The sequence below is a fragment of the Squalius cephalus genome (assembly GCF_949319135.1).
Source record: "Squalius cephalus genome assembly, chromosome: 2".
NCBI classification, from domain to species: domain Eukaryota; kingdom Metazoa; phylum Chordata; class Actinopteri; order Cypriniformes; family Leuciscidae; genus Squalius; species Squalius cephalus.
Window position 1 is genome coordinate 4,690,159 of NC_137123.1, and position 17,791 is coordinate 4,707,949.

General features: G+C 36.0%; 1 protein-coding gene across 1 annotated transcript in view; it reads right to left on the bottom strand.

Moving 5' to 3' along the window:
- The window catches only part of LOC307154574 (glutathione hydrolase 1 proenzyme-like), a 28,844-nt gene extending 21,382 nt beyond the window's left edge, over positions 1 to 7,462 (bottom strand). The window contains exons 1-7 of the mRNA XM_079864577.1: positions 7,336 to 7,462; positions 6,801 to 6,887; positions 5,225 to 5,398; positions 4,979 to 5,109; positions 2,516 to 2,605; positions 610 to 799; positions 19 to 185 (exon numbers count right to left, since the gene is read on the bottom strand). Of these exons, the coding sequence (XP_079720703.1) occupies positions 19 to 185; positions 610 to 799; positions 2,516 to 2,605; positions 4,979 to 5,109; positions 5,225 to 5,398; positions 6,801 to 6,811 (763 nt within the window). The 5' untranslated portion in view covers positions 6,812 to 6,887; positions 7,336 to 7,462. The remainder of the gene's footprint in view (positions 1 to 18; positions 186 to 609; positions 800 to 2,515; positions 2,606 to 4,978; positions 5,110 to 5,224; positions 5,399 to 6,800; positions 6,888 to 7,335) is intronic.
- Between the last annotated feature and the right edge of the window lie 10,329 nt (positions 7,463 to 17,791).

The window sequence follows — 17,791 nt, forward strand, 5'->3', positions numbered from 1 at the left end:
ATTTAAGCATGAAATAACCTGCAGCCTTGATATCATCCACTATAGTCTGAGTTAATGACCCATTATAAAAGACATCTGCTGATCCATTTGCAATCTTCTCATAGGTGTCAGCTAGTTTGGGAAGTCTTAGAGTGTCATTTTCCTTCAAGAGTGTTTTATTATCTGATTTAATGCAAAACACTTCCCTGGAAAGAAGAACAAGAAGAACAGAAGATCATTCCATACATTAAAAAGGCTAATGCTTTAGGGAACATGCTGTAAGTAGAGATATATAATATCATAATAGTGTCAGATCTGCTTTGTAGTGTCACTGAATGGCTGTTGCAAGGAAGTGCACAACGAATGAGAATACCAGGAACACAGAAAAACACAGAAAAACAACCACTCAATGCTGACGAGAAAGAACAAAGAAATAAACAAAACAGGGAGTACTTATACCAGAACTAAACGAGGGAACTTATGAGTTGAATGAACAACAGGTGAACTGAATGAAACTGAGAAATGATGTCAAGTGAAGAACAAACACAATGAAACAGAGCATTCTCCTGACAATAGGATATTTGCCATTGAGAAAGTTTTTACGGTTGTTCACAGTTGACTTATTCTTACCACAATGCTGTATTATTCAGAACTGTCTCACAAGTCTCCTTGATGGCAACAGCCAAGGCCTTGCCAATGTGAAAACCCTTCTTTGTCAGATTTATACTGGGCTCAAACAGCTCCTTCCATGGCAGCCTCCCGTGTCTTTGGTGTGCCTCCCAATAACCACGTAGTTCTCCTGGCACAGCGATATACAACCCTGGCATGAGATTCATATAAAACAAACATTCATTCAAACAGACAGACAGTCAAGTCATTCAATGGCCACAAAAAAAAAAAAAAAAAAAAAAAAAAAAAAAAAAAACAGAGACATACCTTAGCTGTTTTAATGTTTTAATGTGTGGATGAATGTGCTTATACTAAATCTGCTTTAAAACCATAACGGAGGCTGAATTTGGAGATATGTAGATTTTAGGGCTGGGCGATTTAAATTGCGATATTGTTATGCGCATCTCGTCAGTAAAGCCGGTTCCTTGATTAGTAGTAAATCACCATCACCTGCTTTCAGATGGAGCAGCATTTACTACAAAGAGCCGTAGTTAACTGACAAGCTGAGCCATATCGCATTAATATCGCGGACGTATCGCCAGCGATACTTAATGCGATATGGCTCAGCTTGTCAGTTAACTACGGCTCTTTGTACACAGCAAAACCTCCAGTGTTAAATTAACACTCCTGGGAGTGTATGAGTCCACACTCAAGAGTGTTTAAGTTAATGAGATAACTAAGCGATTAATTTAGTGATGATTGAGCATTATTGAAGACACCTGATGTTAACAAGTAGAATCGCTGAAGGAGAAAATCGCAAATTGTAAGTTACCATTATTGTGATGGGTAGTTGCTTTAGTTGGGCTCTGACCCTTTTATGTAGACTTTAGATTTTGTTTGGTGGTTGTATCTGAGTTAAAACTTCCAGTTGAACAAAGAATCAAAAGTGATCTGATGGTGTTGGTTATGTTATGACAATCATCATTTGAACTTGATCACTGAACTCATTAAAATCCTTCTTTCTGACTTCCATTTATGTTGTTGGTTACAGCATAACTGTGAATCTGAATAAATGCCCAGAATTTTTGATATAATATAAAGGATTTCTTAAAAGTTGTTTTAAAAAAAAAATCATTCTTTTAGGCACACACAGATGTCAAGATTCAGTCTATGCATCTCAACAATGGTGAGGAGCAGAATATTCAATGAGGAAAAGTAAATTACATAGACAATTCAGATCATAATTTATTCATACCGCAATGCATGATGGGAGCCATTAATGAGTTGTGATTGGTGGCAGCATCTGCAACATGCTTTATTATTGTCACCATTGTTGAGATTCACAGGCTGATTATTGATGTCTGTGTTTTAAATGAATATGTCTGAATGTCTTTTGATCAGAACAATGTTTATTAAATATTTTGAATTTTAAGTAAAGTACTGATAATTATAGGCTGAAGAATCAGTAAACTGCTGCTAACAAGTTAAACCAAACTATCTTAATATGTTTCATTTTTCAGATCACAGCATGATTATGTCAAAACATAACCAACACTATAAGATAACATTTTACTTTGTTCATTTAACTGTTATAAATCAATAACAGCAGACAAACAACAGTAAATATTAAAGTAAACATATAATGGTCTTGAGCCCAACTAAAGCAAACACCCATCACCTTAATGGTAACTTACAATTTGTGATTTTCTTCTTCAGTGATTCTGCTTGTTAACATCAGGTGTCTTCAATAAAGCTCAATCATCACTAAATTAATCACTTAATTATCTCCTCAGCCCTAAATGCCGCTTCATCTGAAAGCAGGTGATGGTGATTTACTACTAATCAAGGAACCGGCTTTACTGACGAGATGCGCATAACAATATCGCGATTTAAATCGCCCAGCCCTAGTAGATTTATGGTGGTTTACCTGGTTTTTCTTTCCCAGTGTCATTGCCAAACATGTTCTGTGAAGCATTCATTGGAGCGATTTCTTTAGCATTAATTGTCTCCACCTTTCCTGAAGGTAAAAGCATGAAACTTTAAATTTTAACACAAAGATGGGGCCCAGTGGCAGAGGTGGGTAATCCAGGGCCAAAGAGTAAAAGTCCTGCGATATGTTTATTCCACCCATAAACTCAGTCATCTGATTTCACTAATTAGTTCTTTCTCCTGCTGAATTAGCAAATCCAGGTGATTGGAACAAAATACTGAGGAGGACTTTTACTTTCTGAACCTGGACTCTACACCTCTGCATAGCAACGCCACATGTCAGCCAAGAGTAAAGAAATAAACCAGAACTGGACCTTATCGTAGCCAAAATAATCTGTGTATATTAAACATGGAGTAATTTCAGCCACAGCCTCAGATGAAATCAACTGAAGAGAAAAGAAGACATTAAATCTGTGAAGATCTCAGCAGAGGAGGATTAAACAACTCCACAAACAGCATTACCAACTTCACTTATTACTAACCAGACTGACTTTATTTCTGTCAGACGTCTACAGAAGTTTTATTGAGAATTAACAGAGGTTTAACTCTAATGTGTTTCATTTGAAATCACCATAACAGTGATTAGTGTTTCCATTAGGCTCTGAACTCTTATTATACCTTTTGTCTTTTTTGGCGGCTGTGACAGTGTGTGTGTTAAACATATTTGCAGCAGCAAAGAAAGCTAAAGTGAAATGAGATCAGGTGATGATGGTTACCTGTTGATGGTTTTATAATCATCATGAAATAGACTGATTCACTGACGTCTTTTGAATCTAACAATTATGTTATCACATTAATATTTTTTCACAACACAAACCCTGTGTTACTGCAGCATGAGATCCAGCAATATTATTACAGTAAGTTAGAAGACTTTAACAGACATGAGCACAAAAAAGTCAGCTTAATATGACACACACAGACATCAACAATCAGCGTATGAATCTCAACAATGGTGACAATCAAAAGTACTTTGCTGCAATGCATGCTGGGTACCAGCATAGTACAAAACTCCCAGCATGCATTGCAACATGAATAAATTATGCAGCTGAATTGACCTATAATTTTGTTTGACTCTAAATATGTGCTTTTATTTTTTTGCTGTTGTTTTTGTTGTGAATTAGTAGCTTTTCAGTGATGTTCTGAATTTATCTGTTTATCTGAATATTTGTGATTGTCACCATTGTTGAGATTCATACGCTGATTGTTGATATCTGTGTGTGTCAGCAAAAGCTAATTTTTTAATTTCATGTTTGTTAAAAGATTTAAACCGATTGTTATATTGCTGGATCTCATGCTGCAGTAACACAGGGTTTGTGTTGTGAAAAAATATTAATGTGATAACATAATTGTTAGATTATAAAGACATCAGTGAATCAGTCTATTTAATGATGATTATAAAACCATCAACAGGTAACCATCATCACCTGATCTCATTTCACTTTAGCTTTCTTTACTGCTGCAAATGTGTTTGACAAACACACTGTCACAACGGCCAAAAAAGACAAAAGATATAATAAGAGTTAAGAGCCCAACTATTGGAAACACTATTCACTCTTATGGTGACTTTAAATGAAACATTAGAGTTAAACCTCTGTTAATTCTCAATAAGAGCTTTTGTAGACGTCTGACAGAAATAAAGTCAGTCTGGTTAGTAATAAGTGAAGCTGGTAATGCTGTTTGTGGAGTTGTTTAATCCTCCTCTGCTGAGATCTTCACAGATTTAATGTCTTCTTTTCTCTTCAGTTGATTTCATCTGAGGCTGTGGCTGAAATTACAATTTTCTTTGCTCTTGGCTGACATGTGGCGTTGCTATGCAGAGGTGTAAAGTCCAGGTTCAGAAAGTAAAAGTCCTCCTCAGTATTTTGTTCCAATCGCCTGGATTTGCTAATTCAGCAGGAGAGAGAACTAATTAGTGAAATCAGCTGACTGAGTTTATGGGTGGAATAAACATATGGCAGGACTTTTACTCATTGGCCCTGGATTACCCACCTCTGCTCAGTGGTCAAGAGGTTGCAGTGATTCGGCCAGATAGGACACTGAAGAATTAAAGGATCTAACTTGAGATCTTTAATAGCAAGATGGGCTCCTATTTTAAAAAGGGCAGTCATACACAGTACTGTATGTTGCAGGAAGCCACATCTTCAATGATTCATTGTATCTGCTGAATGGCAAATAACATCTGCATCACCTTAAGTTTGTTTAACTAAGGGCACTGTTTTTCAGCTCAGCCCAAGACAATCTTCAGAAACTGCACATAAGAAAACATATAGTAGCTCAAGATGTGCTTTATAAAGATGAACACTCATAGGATGTATGTTTTTTTTTTGTTCCTTGATATGTAGCCGTTGTGGGAGATTGTTGTAGGAGTCTGATTTAAGTCTCTCAAAGCCCATATCTGTACCTGTTGATGCATTGTATATGGTGAAAACCACTCCTCCTCCGATGCCCATGCTGTGGGGATTAACCACACTCAGACACAGCAGAGCAGCAATAGCAGCATCAACTACTGAACCATTACGCTTCAACATGTCCCTGCAAAACAAAGAGCTCTGTGTAAAGTCAAGTGAACTTCATATTATTAATGCAGACTAGGGTTGTAAAATTTCTCCCAGAAACATAAATGTGTCTCTTTGTAATCGTTCTGTACCTCCCGATCTTAGAGCAATTCTCAGCATCCGTTGCCACTGCTGCTCTATCATAGCAATTACCAGTGGATGTCGCATTAACAGTGGATGTCGGAGTGGGTCTCTTAGTGAGTGTCAGAGAGAGTGTCAGAATGAGCACCAGTAAAACCACTGCAATCACGATGGCAAACCAATATCTGAAAGTAAACCACCAGAGTACAGTTTGAGAAGTGTCATATTTATTCATTACACACACACACAAAACAAAACTAATGTTTTGTGGTATCATTTTATATATTTTGTAGGCTGAGATTACCTTATCTCTTACTTTAAGAGATATTATCAACTGGCATACCTGACCAAATCATGTCATGCAAATTATTCAATGACAATAGATTATTATTATTATTATTATTATTATTATCATGGAATACACTACATCCTGAACCTCTACACTGTTAGACCTTACCAGGTTTTTTACACTAAAAGACTGGTAACACTGTTGCCAGTAGTTTACTGTTAATTGTACAGTTCTGTACTGTAATATACAGCATGTTACTGTAAAAGTGCAATTAAAACTTGAGTTAAAACTCTTTCACTTGCAGAAACTGACTGTTTTAAATTGAACAACTGTCGTTTAAATGTATTAACTAAAATGTATAATGCATCATTAACGTGAGCAAAGTATTATTATGAACTTATTTCATTTGAGACCACTAAAAAACTTTGTACATAAAAAGATGTCCACTGGACCAGCAACTACACACTAGCTATCAATGTTTGTAGATCTTCTCCTGGACTGAAGCACAGGCTCTACTCTTCTGCACAACGGTGACCCAAAAAAAAAAGAATTTTACAGTAAACTACTGGCAACAGTGTTACAGTATATACCTGTTTTATAACTTACAGTTTATTACTGTTAAAATACATTTTGTGGGTGTGACTTTTTATCTTACACTGTTAACCCTTTCAACCCCACAGGGAAATCCACACTACAAAGAGTAAAAGTAACGTTGAGACAGTGTTGAAGTGAGATAATTAAGAGAATATGTAAGTGTTGTTGAGCATTAGTGATGAACACCTGCTGTTAACAAGCAGAATCACTGAAGAAAAGAGAAACACAAGAACAGAAAATAGAGAAACACAAGACCTACAACTGACTTCCAGCCATTACACATTATTACTCTAAAAATGAATTATTATGCATTATTACATTATTAAAAAAAAATGATTAGTAGAATTTACTAATTTTTTTATGGTAAGTGGTTCCACACAATTGATTTTAGCTACATTTAAACAAATGCATTAAGTTTAACTAAAATGTAGTAAGTTCAACTTAATGCATTTGTTTAAATGAAGCTAAAATCAATTGTGTGGAACCACTTACCATACATTTTTTTTTAGTAAATTCAACTCTCATTTTTTTCAGTGTTGATTTTCATTTCACTTCTCTATTAAAGCAAACATTAATGTAGGCTTATTTCAACAGGGTTGGAATTGATCCATATTAACATAAACATGGAAAGAGATTCACATATTGGTAGGGGTTTCACATGAATCTAAATAAACTAAATCAAATTAAATTTGCAAACAAAATACCTGTTTCTCATGATGTCCTAAAACTGATTTTCTCTTCTTGTATAGATGGATTTATATATGTAGAAAAGTGGACTGGACTGATATAATCTGTAGAAAAAAACAAACAAACAAAAACAATAATAAGGGTTTTAAATCAATTTAAACTTAAAATTTGATAGTGATTGACCAGACAAACAAGATCGTCCTTCATATTTGTGTAACCTGTAATTAAACCCTGTTTTGAGCTTTTAAAAGTTAAACAAATGTAATCTCACCACATTCTACCTGTTATTCTAGAACAATGCATTTCTTAAATAAAAGTTTGCCAAAACAATAGCATGTGTTACAAGAACATATTTGTGTGTGTCAGCGGTATCTGTTACATACATTTAGGAAATATTTTAGCAATATGTATCAACAATCTACACAAACAAATAGGAGTCTTTAATTATACTTTGTGTGAATCAGAAGGACACAAACTACAAGAAGAAGAAAAACAAGAACAAGTGTGTTATTCTAGCAAACAATAATATATGTAGAAGCTAATATATCTTACTTGTGTCTTTTATATCCCAAGTGATCTTTAAGTCAAAGTGTTGTAATCCATGCAGAGCAGAAATAACAAGAGGACATGTAGACTTCCTCCACAGGCTATGTATTTGTATAAAAGGTACTTACGGATTACACTCCCTATCCGGTTTGTGCAGTCTGATCCTGTTTAAAGTAATGTGACAACAGACTTATAAAAAAGGTTTCACTTACGTTGTCAGTTCTGTTCTAGCAAGCAAAATACATTACTGCACTTCTCAACATTGCATTGTGGTTGAATTACATTATTTTGCAGTAATTTATTATGTTCTCCTAAAATGAAGGATAACACTCTCTAAAACATTATAAACATGTTTAGTGATAAAATTGATAGAACATTATCCTCCAACATTCTAAAGGTTTAGTGGGAAGTTTCCCAGCAGACACAGGACTGAACCTCTTAAAAGAGTTTGTTTGAAAGCAATAGTTTGGTTTGGTCACCATTGTGGAGGTCAGTGTTTGCTTTAGTTGGGCTCTTTGGCCTTGACTATTTGATGTTAGTTTTCTCTCCTATAAGTTTTGTATTATAGTGAGAAAAAAATGTGATTTACTAAGTTGCCTTATTGTAGATAACAGAGAAATTATCATAATATATTTCCTGACTTGTTGCATGTCCTGAACAAGGTGAGCGGTATTTTAGAAGTATTTGAAAGTCTGAAACTTAAAATAAACTTTATGGTTGAAAACACTAGTTGTGATTTATGTCACAACGTTGAGAGCGTCTGTCTCTCTGGCTCAGCGCCAGCCCACGCGCAAATGCAGATTTGAATTTAGAAGTTGATGATCACGCGATCTGAACGTTCTAATCACAGCGGTGTGAATGATCGCTAATTAACTAGCGATCACATGCAGTGATGATGCTTTCGTCCATTTCGGAAGATGGAAAATATTTCAACCGACAGCTGACGAGCTGAGGCATTTGAGTGGCGCCGAAATGAGGCACCGAAATCTGCGTTTTGATTCGGTCTGGTTCCATAGGTAGGCTACTGGTTCCATATCGGTGCCTGCCTGGTTTCTGTACCCAACCCTAACCGTACCAATTGCAGAAAGCATTGCGCCTTTTTTGACACGGTCAGATTTTTACCATGTCATTCGGGGTGGTGAAATATCTATATACGTGCTAGCCTACATATCGCAGTTGATGCGTGATCCGAAGGGACCAGCTGCCCCACGGTTCGGCACGCATGTGATTCACAGATTAACTACTAAATTTAACCATCATAGAGTGAAAGTTTACCATTTCGACGTGTTTTGTCTTGCTAATTTACACATTCAAACAATCTTAAACGCAGAAGAACAGGCGAAAATCGGGACTCGCGCGTAGGTCTGGGTATCGTTCAATTTTTTTTTGATACCGATACCTTGATTTCAATACGAGTACATGAACAATACTTTTTCGATAGCAATTTTATGAAATCCATTTTAACAAGATTACATAACACATTAGCTCAGAAAAACTTTGGTTTTATTCTTTCAGTTTGATGCTCCTTAGCCAGTGCACAAAGGAACAAAAAAAAAAAGCACAAAGGAACAATTTTTTATATAAGAGCTCATGCTCAGCAAAGCTGAATTTGTTTGATCAAAAATATAGTAAAACTTGTAATATTGTGAAATAGTATTACAATTTAAAATCTGTTATTTTATTTGAATAAAATTTATTTGTCAAAGCTGAATTTTCAAAAGCATTACTTCAATGTCACATGATCCTTCAAAAATATGCAAACAGTTTGCTGCTTAATATTTTGGAAACTATGATACATTTTTCTCATGATTCTTTGATGAAATGTTTTTTCAAAAGAACAGCATTTATTTGAAACAGAAATCTTTTGTAACATTACACATGTTTTAAGGTCACTTTTGATCACTTTAATGCATCCTTACTGAAAAAAAAATTCTGACAAACCAACACATTTTTGAACAGCAGTGTAGGCTACATTCAGTAGGTCATTATTGCAAAACACTGTCAGACTGATCAACAAGATATCTCTTCATTTACCAGTCGAAGACGGAACAACTTTCTGCTCTAACCGGTATGTTTACTCCGTGCACTGTCCCCAGTGGGCATTTGATGTCAATTTAACATCAATATGACATCAAATTGATGTCAAAATTACATCAAGAAATAGGTCAAAAATGAAAGTCAAATTGACGTCAAAGTGTTGATGTCAATTTGATGTCAAGATTTTGACCTCTGCTGATGTCATTTTGCCAAACAAAAAGGTGAAATGCATGACCGTACACGTATTACCAGCTTCACTTAAACTAACCAGATTTACTTTATTTAATTTCCAGTTTAATGAAATCATATTTTGTATTTTAAAGTCACCATGATGGTGGTTAGCGTTTGCTTTAGTTGTGCTCTTGACCCTTTACTCTGTAATATAAAAATTTCTCTGGCTGCTTTAATTGTGTGTTTATAAAGCACAATTGATGTAGCTAAAAAAGCCATGAGATCAGGAGATGTTGGCTGTTTATTGATGATATCATCATGTAACTGCCTGAATCCCTGATTATGTTCAGTGTCTAATGCTTTGATTATATAGGACTTGTGGTATAAAAGTGATTTAATTCATGATAAAAGTAATTTGATTCTACAGCATGTCTAGCAATGTTATCAAATAATATACTTGGTTTTTAATAACTATTTATTGCACAAAAACGTTTCATCTATGGCATTACTTAGACACACACAGACATCAAGAAACAGCATATGAATCTCAACAATGGTGACAATCAAACAAAATATCCAGATAATCAGATCAACTCCAGCTGCATAATTTATTAAAGCCGCAATGCATGCTGGGAGATGTGGGTGAGTTTTGATTGGTGGTTCCCAGCATGCACTGCAGCATGAAGCATTTTATTGATTGTCACCATTGTTGAGAGTCATACACTGATTCTTGATAGCTAAGTAATAATGTTGAGTTTAATGCATTAAATGTTTTTAAAATCCTTTATTAATTAAAAAAATTATTCTCATGCTGTAAAAACTAAATGGCTTCTATTATAATACAACATTAAAATCACAAGTCCTATATAACCAAACATTAGACACTGAATAAGATCAGAGATTCAGGCAATTACATGATGATAATATCATCATTTTCAATAAACCGCCAACATCTCCTGATCTCATTTTTTCATGGCTTTTTTAGCTACAACAGTTGTGCTTTATAAACACAATTACAGCAGCCAGAGAAATTTATATTAAAGAGTCAAGGGTCAAGAGCACAACTAAAGCAAACGCTAACCACCATCATGGTGTCATCAAAATATGTTTAATATATTTTAAACTATTTAAATATTATATTTATTTAAACCGGAAATTAAATAAAGTAAATCTGGTTAGTTTTAAGTGAAGCTGGTAATAAGTGTACGGCCATGCATTTCACCTTTTTGTTTGGCAAAATGACATCAGCAGAGGTCAAATCTTGACATCAAATTGACATCAACACTTTGACGTCAATTTGACTTTCATTTTTGACCTATTTCTTGACGTAATTTTGACATCAAGATGCCCGCTGGGTCAAGGGCTTCATCATATTTGTCGTGGACGTGGTAGTGGTAGGCTACTGGTCTTTGCAGCAACTATTTTACCGCAAATACTGCATCACACGCTGTTGGCATCGAGCCTGGAGAAATGAAGCCACACTTTTGATCGACTTTTCCACATCTTTAGGGTATTGTGTGTGTGTGTGTGTTTGTGTGTGTGCGCTCACATCTCATATGTGTTTGTGTGTGTGCGCTCACATCTCATATGAGTATGTGCGCGGAGAGTTTGTGTGTGTGTGTGCTCGCGTCTCGTTTGAGGATGTGCGCGGCGGAACTCGTCTCGTGTGTGTAGAGTTTGCGTGTATATATGCGTGAGTGACTTTAGGTGTGTCGTTGTGCATTGTATTTGTTTGAGCATTCAGCCGTATTATATGTGTGACTATTTATATATGTGTATACATGTGTGCGTGAATGAAGTTTGATTTAGGCCCTAGACGGCACCTCCGATTAGGGGGCAGGGATGCTTACACACGCGAGCCACGTCTCTGGGCATAACCTTGTAAACTTTTTTTTTAGTGCTTATTGGCTCACTGACGCTGACGAGTTAACCTCTTAGGTATCGAAATCTGGTACCGAACAACAAGTCATTTTTCGATACTCGATAGTATCAAGGCAGTATCGGTAAAAAGTATCGAACTCGGTACCCAGCCCTACTCGCGCGTTATCCGCACGCACCCGAAGCGCACACACACAGAGAGAGAGAGAGAGAGAGAGAGAGAGAGAGAGAGAGAGAGAGAGAGAGAGAGAGAGAGAGAGAGAGAGAGAGAGAGAGAGAGAGAGAGAGAGAGAGAGAGAGAAGGCCGCAGACCTCGAAGCATACAGCCTATGCGTCCTTTGAAGGACATATCATAGCCTTCGTACACTGAAAAAAATGTGGAGTGACATTTGCTTAAAAAAAGCTAGGCAACTCGTTCCACACAGAAAGTGCTTGTAATCTTTACTCGGGCTATTTCAATTAGTAATTAATTGTAAAAGTAATTAAATTGAACAAATTATAATTGAGTAATAATTAATCAAATTAATTCCTTAAAACTTAACCATTTAAAATGTGTAAAATGTACAAAATATCTTTTATTGCCAACATTGAAGACACCTGGTGTTAACAAGCAGAATCACTGAAGGAGAAAACTATAATTAAAGTCACCATTGTGGAGATCAGTGTGTGTTTTAGTTGGGCTCTTGACCCTTAAATTATTATCTTTCATTTTCGTTTGGCTGCTGTACATGAGTTATAACAGCCAGATGAACAAAGAGAAAAGATGATCTGATGGTGTTGGTTGTGTTTTAACATAATCATTATTTCACAAGAATTAGACCTGAATCACTGAACTCATATAGAGTCCAATTTATGAGTTAGGTGAACTATATTAATTATAGCAGCGTAATATTTTTAGCCTGTTCAATGTAGTGATGTTACGTTCGTGAACGAATCGTTCTTTTTGAACGAATCTTTTAGGTGAACGAATCGTTCTCGTTCACGTAATCCATTGACTCATATTTCTCGTTCACTGAAATTCCTCCCTCCACCGCCGCGCGGCGCTATTGCAGCGCATGCGCAGCTCAGTGAACTGGATAGCTCTGTGTTTTCAACCTGTCAAGAATGACTAAACCTCAAGCCAATAGCGTTCGAGTATGAGATGTGACGGAGCATGTGATTTGTTGGATGTAGTGAACGAATACGCCCTTCACTGACTGACCGAGTTGCTTTTGTTTTGAGTCTGAACGAGAGAGAGATCTTCTCGTGAACGAACTGGTACATGTCGTTCGTGAACGAAAAGAACCAGTTGTTTGAACGATAATGGTGGCGAACCGATAGAGCTGGGTTTGTGTAGTCAGCATATTTGCATCAAAGAAGGAAATTAACACTTTACCATTGTAATGAAAACAGTTTAATAACGCAAGCATGGTTAAATATAACAAAGACAAATTAACATTGTCATTTTGTACTTGACGGTTTACTTGATTTAAATTTACACTTCTCTTTACCTGCTTTTCTTTTCTTTTGTCTGTGTGTTTTAGACTTAGTTTTGTGGTATTTTGCACTTTGAAAAATGTACTTTACTACTTGTGTTCATTTTGTATGATCAAAAATGAATTAATTACGTTTTATTCATGTCATATGCACTTCTCTAAAAACTAAAACAAACCAAAAATATGACAGTATTGGTTAGGTCTCATTTGCGTAACGTTAGCAAATAACATTTCAGTTAGGGCTGTGAAGGGGCATGTAATTGGTTGGATCTAATGAACGAATACGCCCGTCACTTTGAGATCGCTCTGTTTCGAGTCTGAACGAGAGAGAGATCTCGTTCGTGAACGAATTGATCAAACTGGTACTTTCGTTCGTGAATGAGAATACTGGGTAGATCGGTCATTTAGCATGTGATTCAATCTCATTCAAAGCGCAGTTATAGGTGTGCGCGTATAATTGTTTATCATATTTAACATACATAACATAACTCAACGTTTAATATAATCCCAGATTTATGAATGTGTATGTCTGACCAAACAATTAAAATGTTAATTATGCAAGAAAACCTTGTTTTGGTCATCTGAACCTCTTATTTAGACTTATTTTATTAATTTAGTAAATAAGGCACAAATTTTAACAAAGCCAAATCAGTTTTTTTTAACAAGTAAATACGTTCGTTAAAACATATCATAAAATACACTCTTTTTCGCCACCTGCTGCAGTATTTATGAAGAAATTGTCACTGAACGAATCAGTGAACGAGTCTGAACGAATCATTTTGGTGAACGAACTGAAAATGAACGAGTCTCTGGAAAGAATCAAAATTTCCACCACTAGTTCAATGCAATCCAAATGATCAAATCAATAATAAATAAAATTATATATATATACTGTATACATATTTTTAGGCACACACACACACATCAAGATTTTGCGTATGAATCTCAGCAATGGTGACAAACAGATCACCTCTGATCATAAGCTCATTATTTATTCATGCAGCAATGCATGATGGGAGCCATGAATGAGCTTTGATTGGTGGCACCCAGAATGCACTGCAACATGCTTTATAATTGTCACCATTGTTGAGATTCACAGGCTGATTATTGATGTCTGTTTGTCTCTTTTTAGCATAAGAGAAACTTTTTGGAAATTATTTTTGTTTACATTATAAAAGTTACAAATATTCTGCCGTACAAGGACAGTGCTGCTATAATTAATATAGTTCACCTAACTCATATTGGACTCTATATGAGTTCAGTGATTAAGGTCAAATGATTGTGAATTAATGATTATGTTAAAACACAACCAACACCATCAGATCACCTTTTCTCTTTGTTCATCTGGCTGTTATAACTCATGTACAGCAGCCGAACAAAACTTAAAGTTAATAATTTAAGGTCAAGAGCCCAACTAAAACACACACTGATCTCCACAATGGTGACTTTAATTATGGTTTTCTCCTTCAGTGATTCTGCTTGTTAACACCAGGTGTCTTCAATGTTGGCAATAAAAGATATTTTGTAAATTTTACTCATTTTAAATGGTTAACTTTTAAGGAATTAATTTGATTAATTATTCCTCAATTATAATTTGTTCAATTTAACTACTTTTAAAATTAATTATTAATTGAAATAGCCCGAGTAAAGATTACAAGCACTTTCTGTGTGGAACAAGTTGCCTAGCTTTTTTTAAGCAAATGTCACTCCACATTTTTTTCAGTGTATGATTTCCTTGTTGTGCAACCAGGTGTTCCCGATCACCGCTCCTGGCGCCAAGCAAAGGTGTGAGAGGACAGCTGATAATGCATTTGATATAATTGAGTAAACAGCTATGGAGCCAGCTTGGCTATTGTCATTTTTATGTTTTATATTTTACTGGAGGAAATGGTGAGGATGTTTCAGCCCCGGCGCTGCCAGGTCATGTATTTTCGGCTTAGCCAAGACCATGGCCTGCTAAATTAGGCTGGTTTGCTGCGTCCCAATTCAGAGGCTGGGTCCTGAATTGCCGGATTACACTTTAAATTGTTCAAGTATTGGGTCTTAACTTACGTAAATAATGTAATGATATATGAAAAGAAAACTTAAATAGGCCTCTATATATTCAAAGGTTCCAATGTTCAGTTATATCTTACCTTGATGCGATTTTGTAGGCTGGTGTATTCTTTTTATTATGTACACAAATGGACCATGATGAACATATTTACACAGGTTTTCAACCCTGTTTGAATATAAAACCCAGGTGAATATTAAAAAGTCCAGTGCAAACATTACTCCCGCTCGTCATTGGCAGCTGTCACAGTTGACAATCCTCCGTAGGCTAGACCAGTCCGAGCGCTTCAGATGCGCCCCTTTCATATGGGACGCAGATGTAGTTAGCAACAATTTGTTAATATTGTGACAATAGGCCTACATTTTGTTACTTTAATTTTCGGAACTACATACATCTTTAAGTATTCACGTACAAATGTGAAGTAACCTACACTGTAAAAAAGAATACATTGATTTCATTGATATCTAATCAATAAAATTGAGGCAACAGATTACAAGCAATATTATTAATTAAATTTAACAAATTAGAATTGAGTAATAATTAATCAAATTAAATCCTTAAAAGTTAACCATTTAATATTATTATTACTATTTTACTGCAAATAAAAAAAACTGCATCACGCGCTGTTGGCATCGAGCCTGGAGAAATGAAGCCACACTTTTGATCGACTTTTCCACATCTTTAGGGTATTGTGTGTGTGTGTGTGAGTTTGTGTGTGTGCGCTCACGTCTCATATGAGTATGTGCGCGGAGAGTTTGTGTGTGTGTGTGCTCGCGTCTCGTTTGAGGATGTGCGCGGCGGAACTCGTCTCGTGTGTGTAGAGTTTGCGTGTATATGCGTGAGTGACTTTAGGTGTGTCGTTGTGCATTGTATTTGTTTGAGCATTCAGCCGTATTATATGTGTGACTATTTATATATGTGTATACATGTGTGCGTGAATGAAGTTTGATTTAGGCCCTAGACGGCACCTCCGATTAGGGGGCAGGGTGCTTACACACGCGAGCCACGTCTCTGGGCATAACCTTGTAAACTTTTTTTAGTGCTTATTGGCTCACTGACGCTGACGAGTTAACCTCTTAGGTATCGACATCTGGTACCGAACAACAAGTCATTTTTCGATACTCGATAGTATCAAGGCAGTATCGGTAAAAAGTATCGAACTCGGTACCCAGCCCTACTCGCGCGTTATCTGTGACCACAGCCGCACGCACCCGAAGCGCACACACAGAGAGAGAGAGAGAGAGAGAGAGAGAGAGAGAGAGAGAGAGAGAGAGAGAGAGAGAGAGAGAGAGAGAGAGAGAGAGAGAGAGAGAGAGGTGAGTTTCAGATAACAGCTGTGTCCCAATGTGAAGGCCGCAGACCTCGAAGCATACAGCCTATGCGTCCTTTGAAGGACATATCATAGCCTTCGTACACTGAAAAAAAATGTGGAGTGACATTTGCTTAAAAAAAGCTAGGCAACTTGTTCCACACAGAAAGTGCTTGTAATCTTTACTTGGGCTATTTCAATTAGTAATTAATTGTAAAAGTAATTAAATTGAACAAATTATAATTGAGTAATAATTAATCAAATTAATTCCTTAAAACTTAACCATTTAAAATGAGTAAAATTTACAAAATATCTTTTATTGCCAACACTGAAGACACCTGGTGTTAACAAGCAGAATCACTGAAGGAGAAAACCATAATTAAAGTCACCATTGTGGAGATCAGTGTGTGTTTTAGTTGGGCTCTTGACCCTTAAATTATTAACCTTAAGTTTCGTTTGGCTGCTGTACATGAGTTATAACAGCCAGATGAACAAAGAGAAAAGGTGATCTGATGGTGTTGGTTGTGTTTTAACATAATCATTATTTCACAATTATTAGACCTGAATCACTGAACTCGTATAGAGTCCAATTTAGTTAGATAAAGTGCATGCTGGGAGTTTTATAGTATCCTGGAACCCAGCATGCATTGCGACATGAAACTTTTGATTGTCACCATTGTTGAGATTCATGTGCTGATTGTTGATGTCTGTGTGTGTCTGAGTCAAGCAGGAGTTCAAAATGTTTTAATGCACTATATGATTACGATACTTTTCAGAATATTAAATGCCCATAAATTCAAAGAATATATACAAGAATGATCTGAAAATCAGACAAGTCCAGGATGATTGTGACATCATCACAAAATCCATAAACACCTGATCATCTTCCTCTTGACTTTTCTTGCCATAACAAATGTGTTTTATAAACTCACTGTTACAGCAGCCAGAGGGAGATGAATGGTAAGAAGTCAAGGGACAAGAGACCAACTAAAGCAAATACTGATCTCCATCATGGTGACAACAAACTTTATTATTAACTATATCTCTGTTAATTCTCAACAAGAACTTTTGTACATGTATGAAAGAAATAATCGTAAACTGGTTTCACACTCAGTGTTCCTGGAAGTCAGTTGTAGTTTTTGTGTTTCTCTTTTTTCTGTTCTTGTTTCTCTGTCCTTCAGTGATTCTGCTTATCAGGTGTTCATCAGTGTCTCAATTCACTCACTTCTTTACATTCAAGGGGACTATATTAGTGAACTCTCTGAGTGTCGACTTTGAGCGCTGTTAATTCACAGTATATTCCTGTAGGCTAGTTTTGTTTTCTACGGTATATTACTGTTTTAATGCTAAATGGTATGATATTGTCAGAATTTGGCCTTTTTTTACAGCAAGGGTTCACAGTGTAGTTAAACAGCAAAATCCCCAGTGTTAAATCAACTCTGCTCAGAGCACATGGTCCCACTCTAAAGATTGTTAATGAGATAATTAAGTGATTAATTAAGTGATGATTGAAAACTAGTCATGACTAACTAATAACTA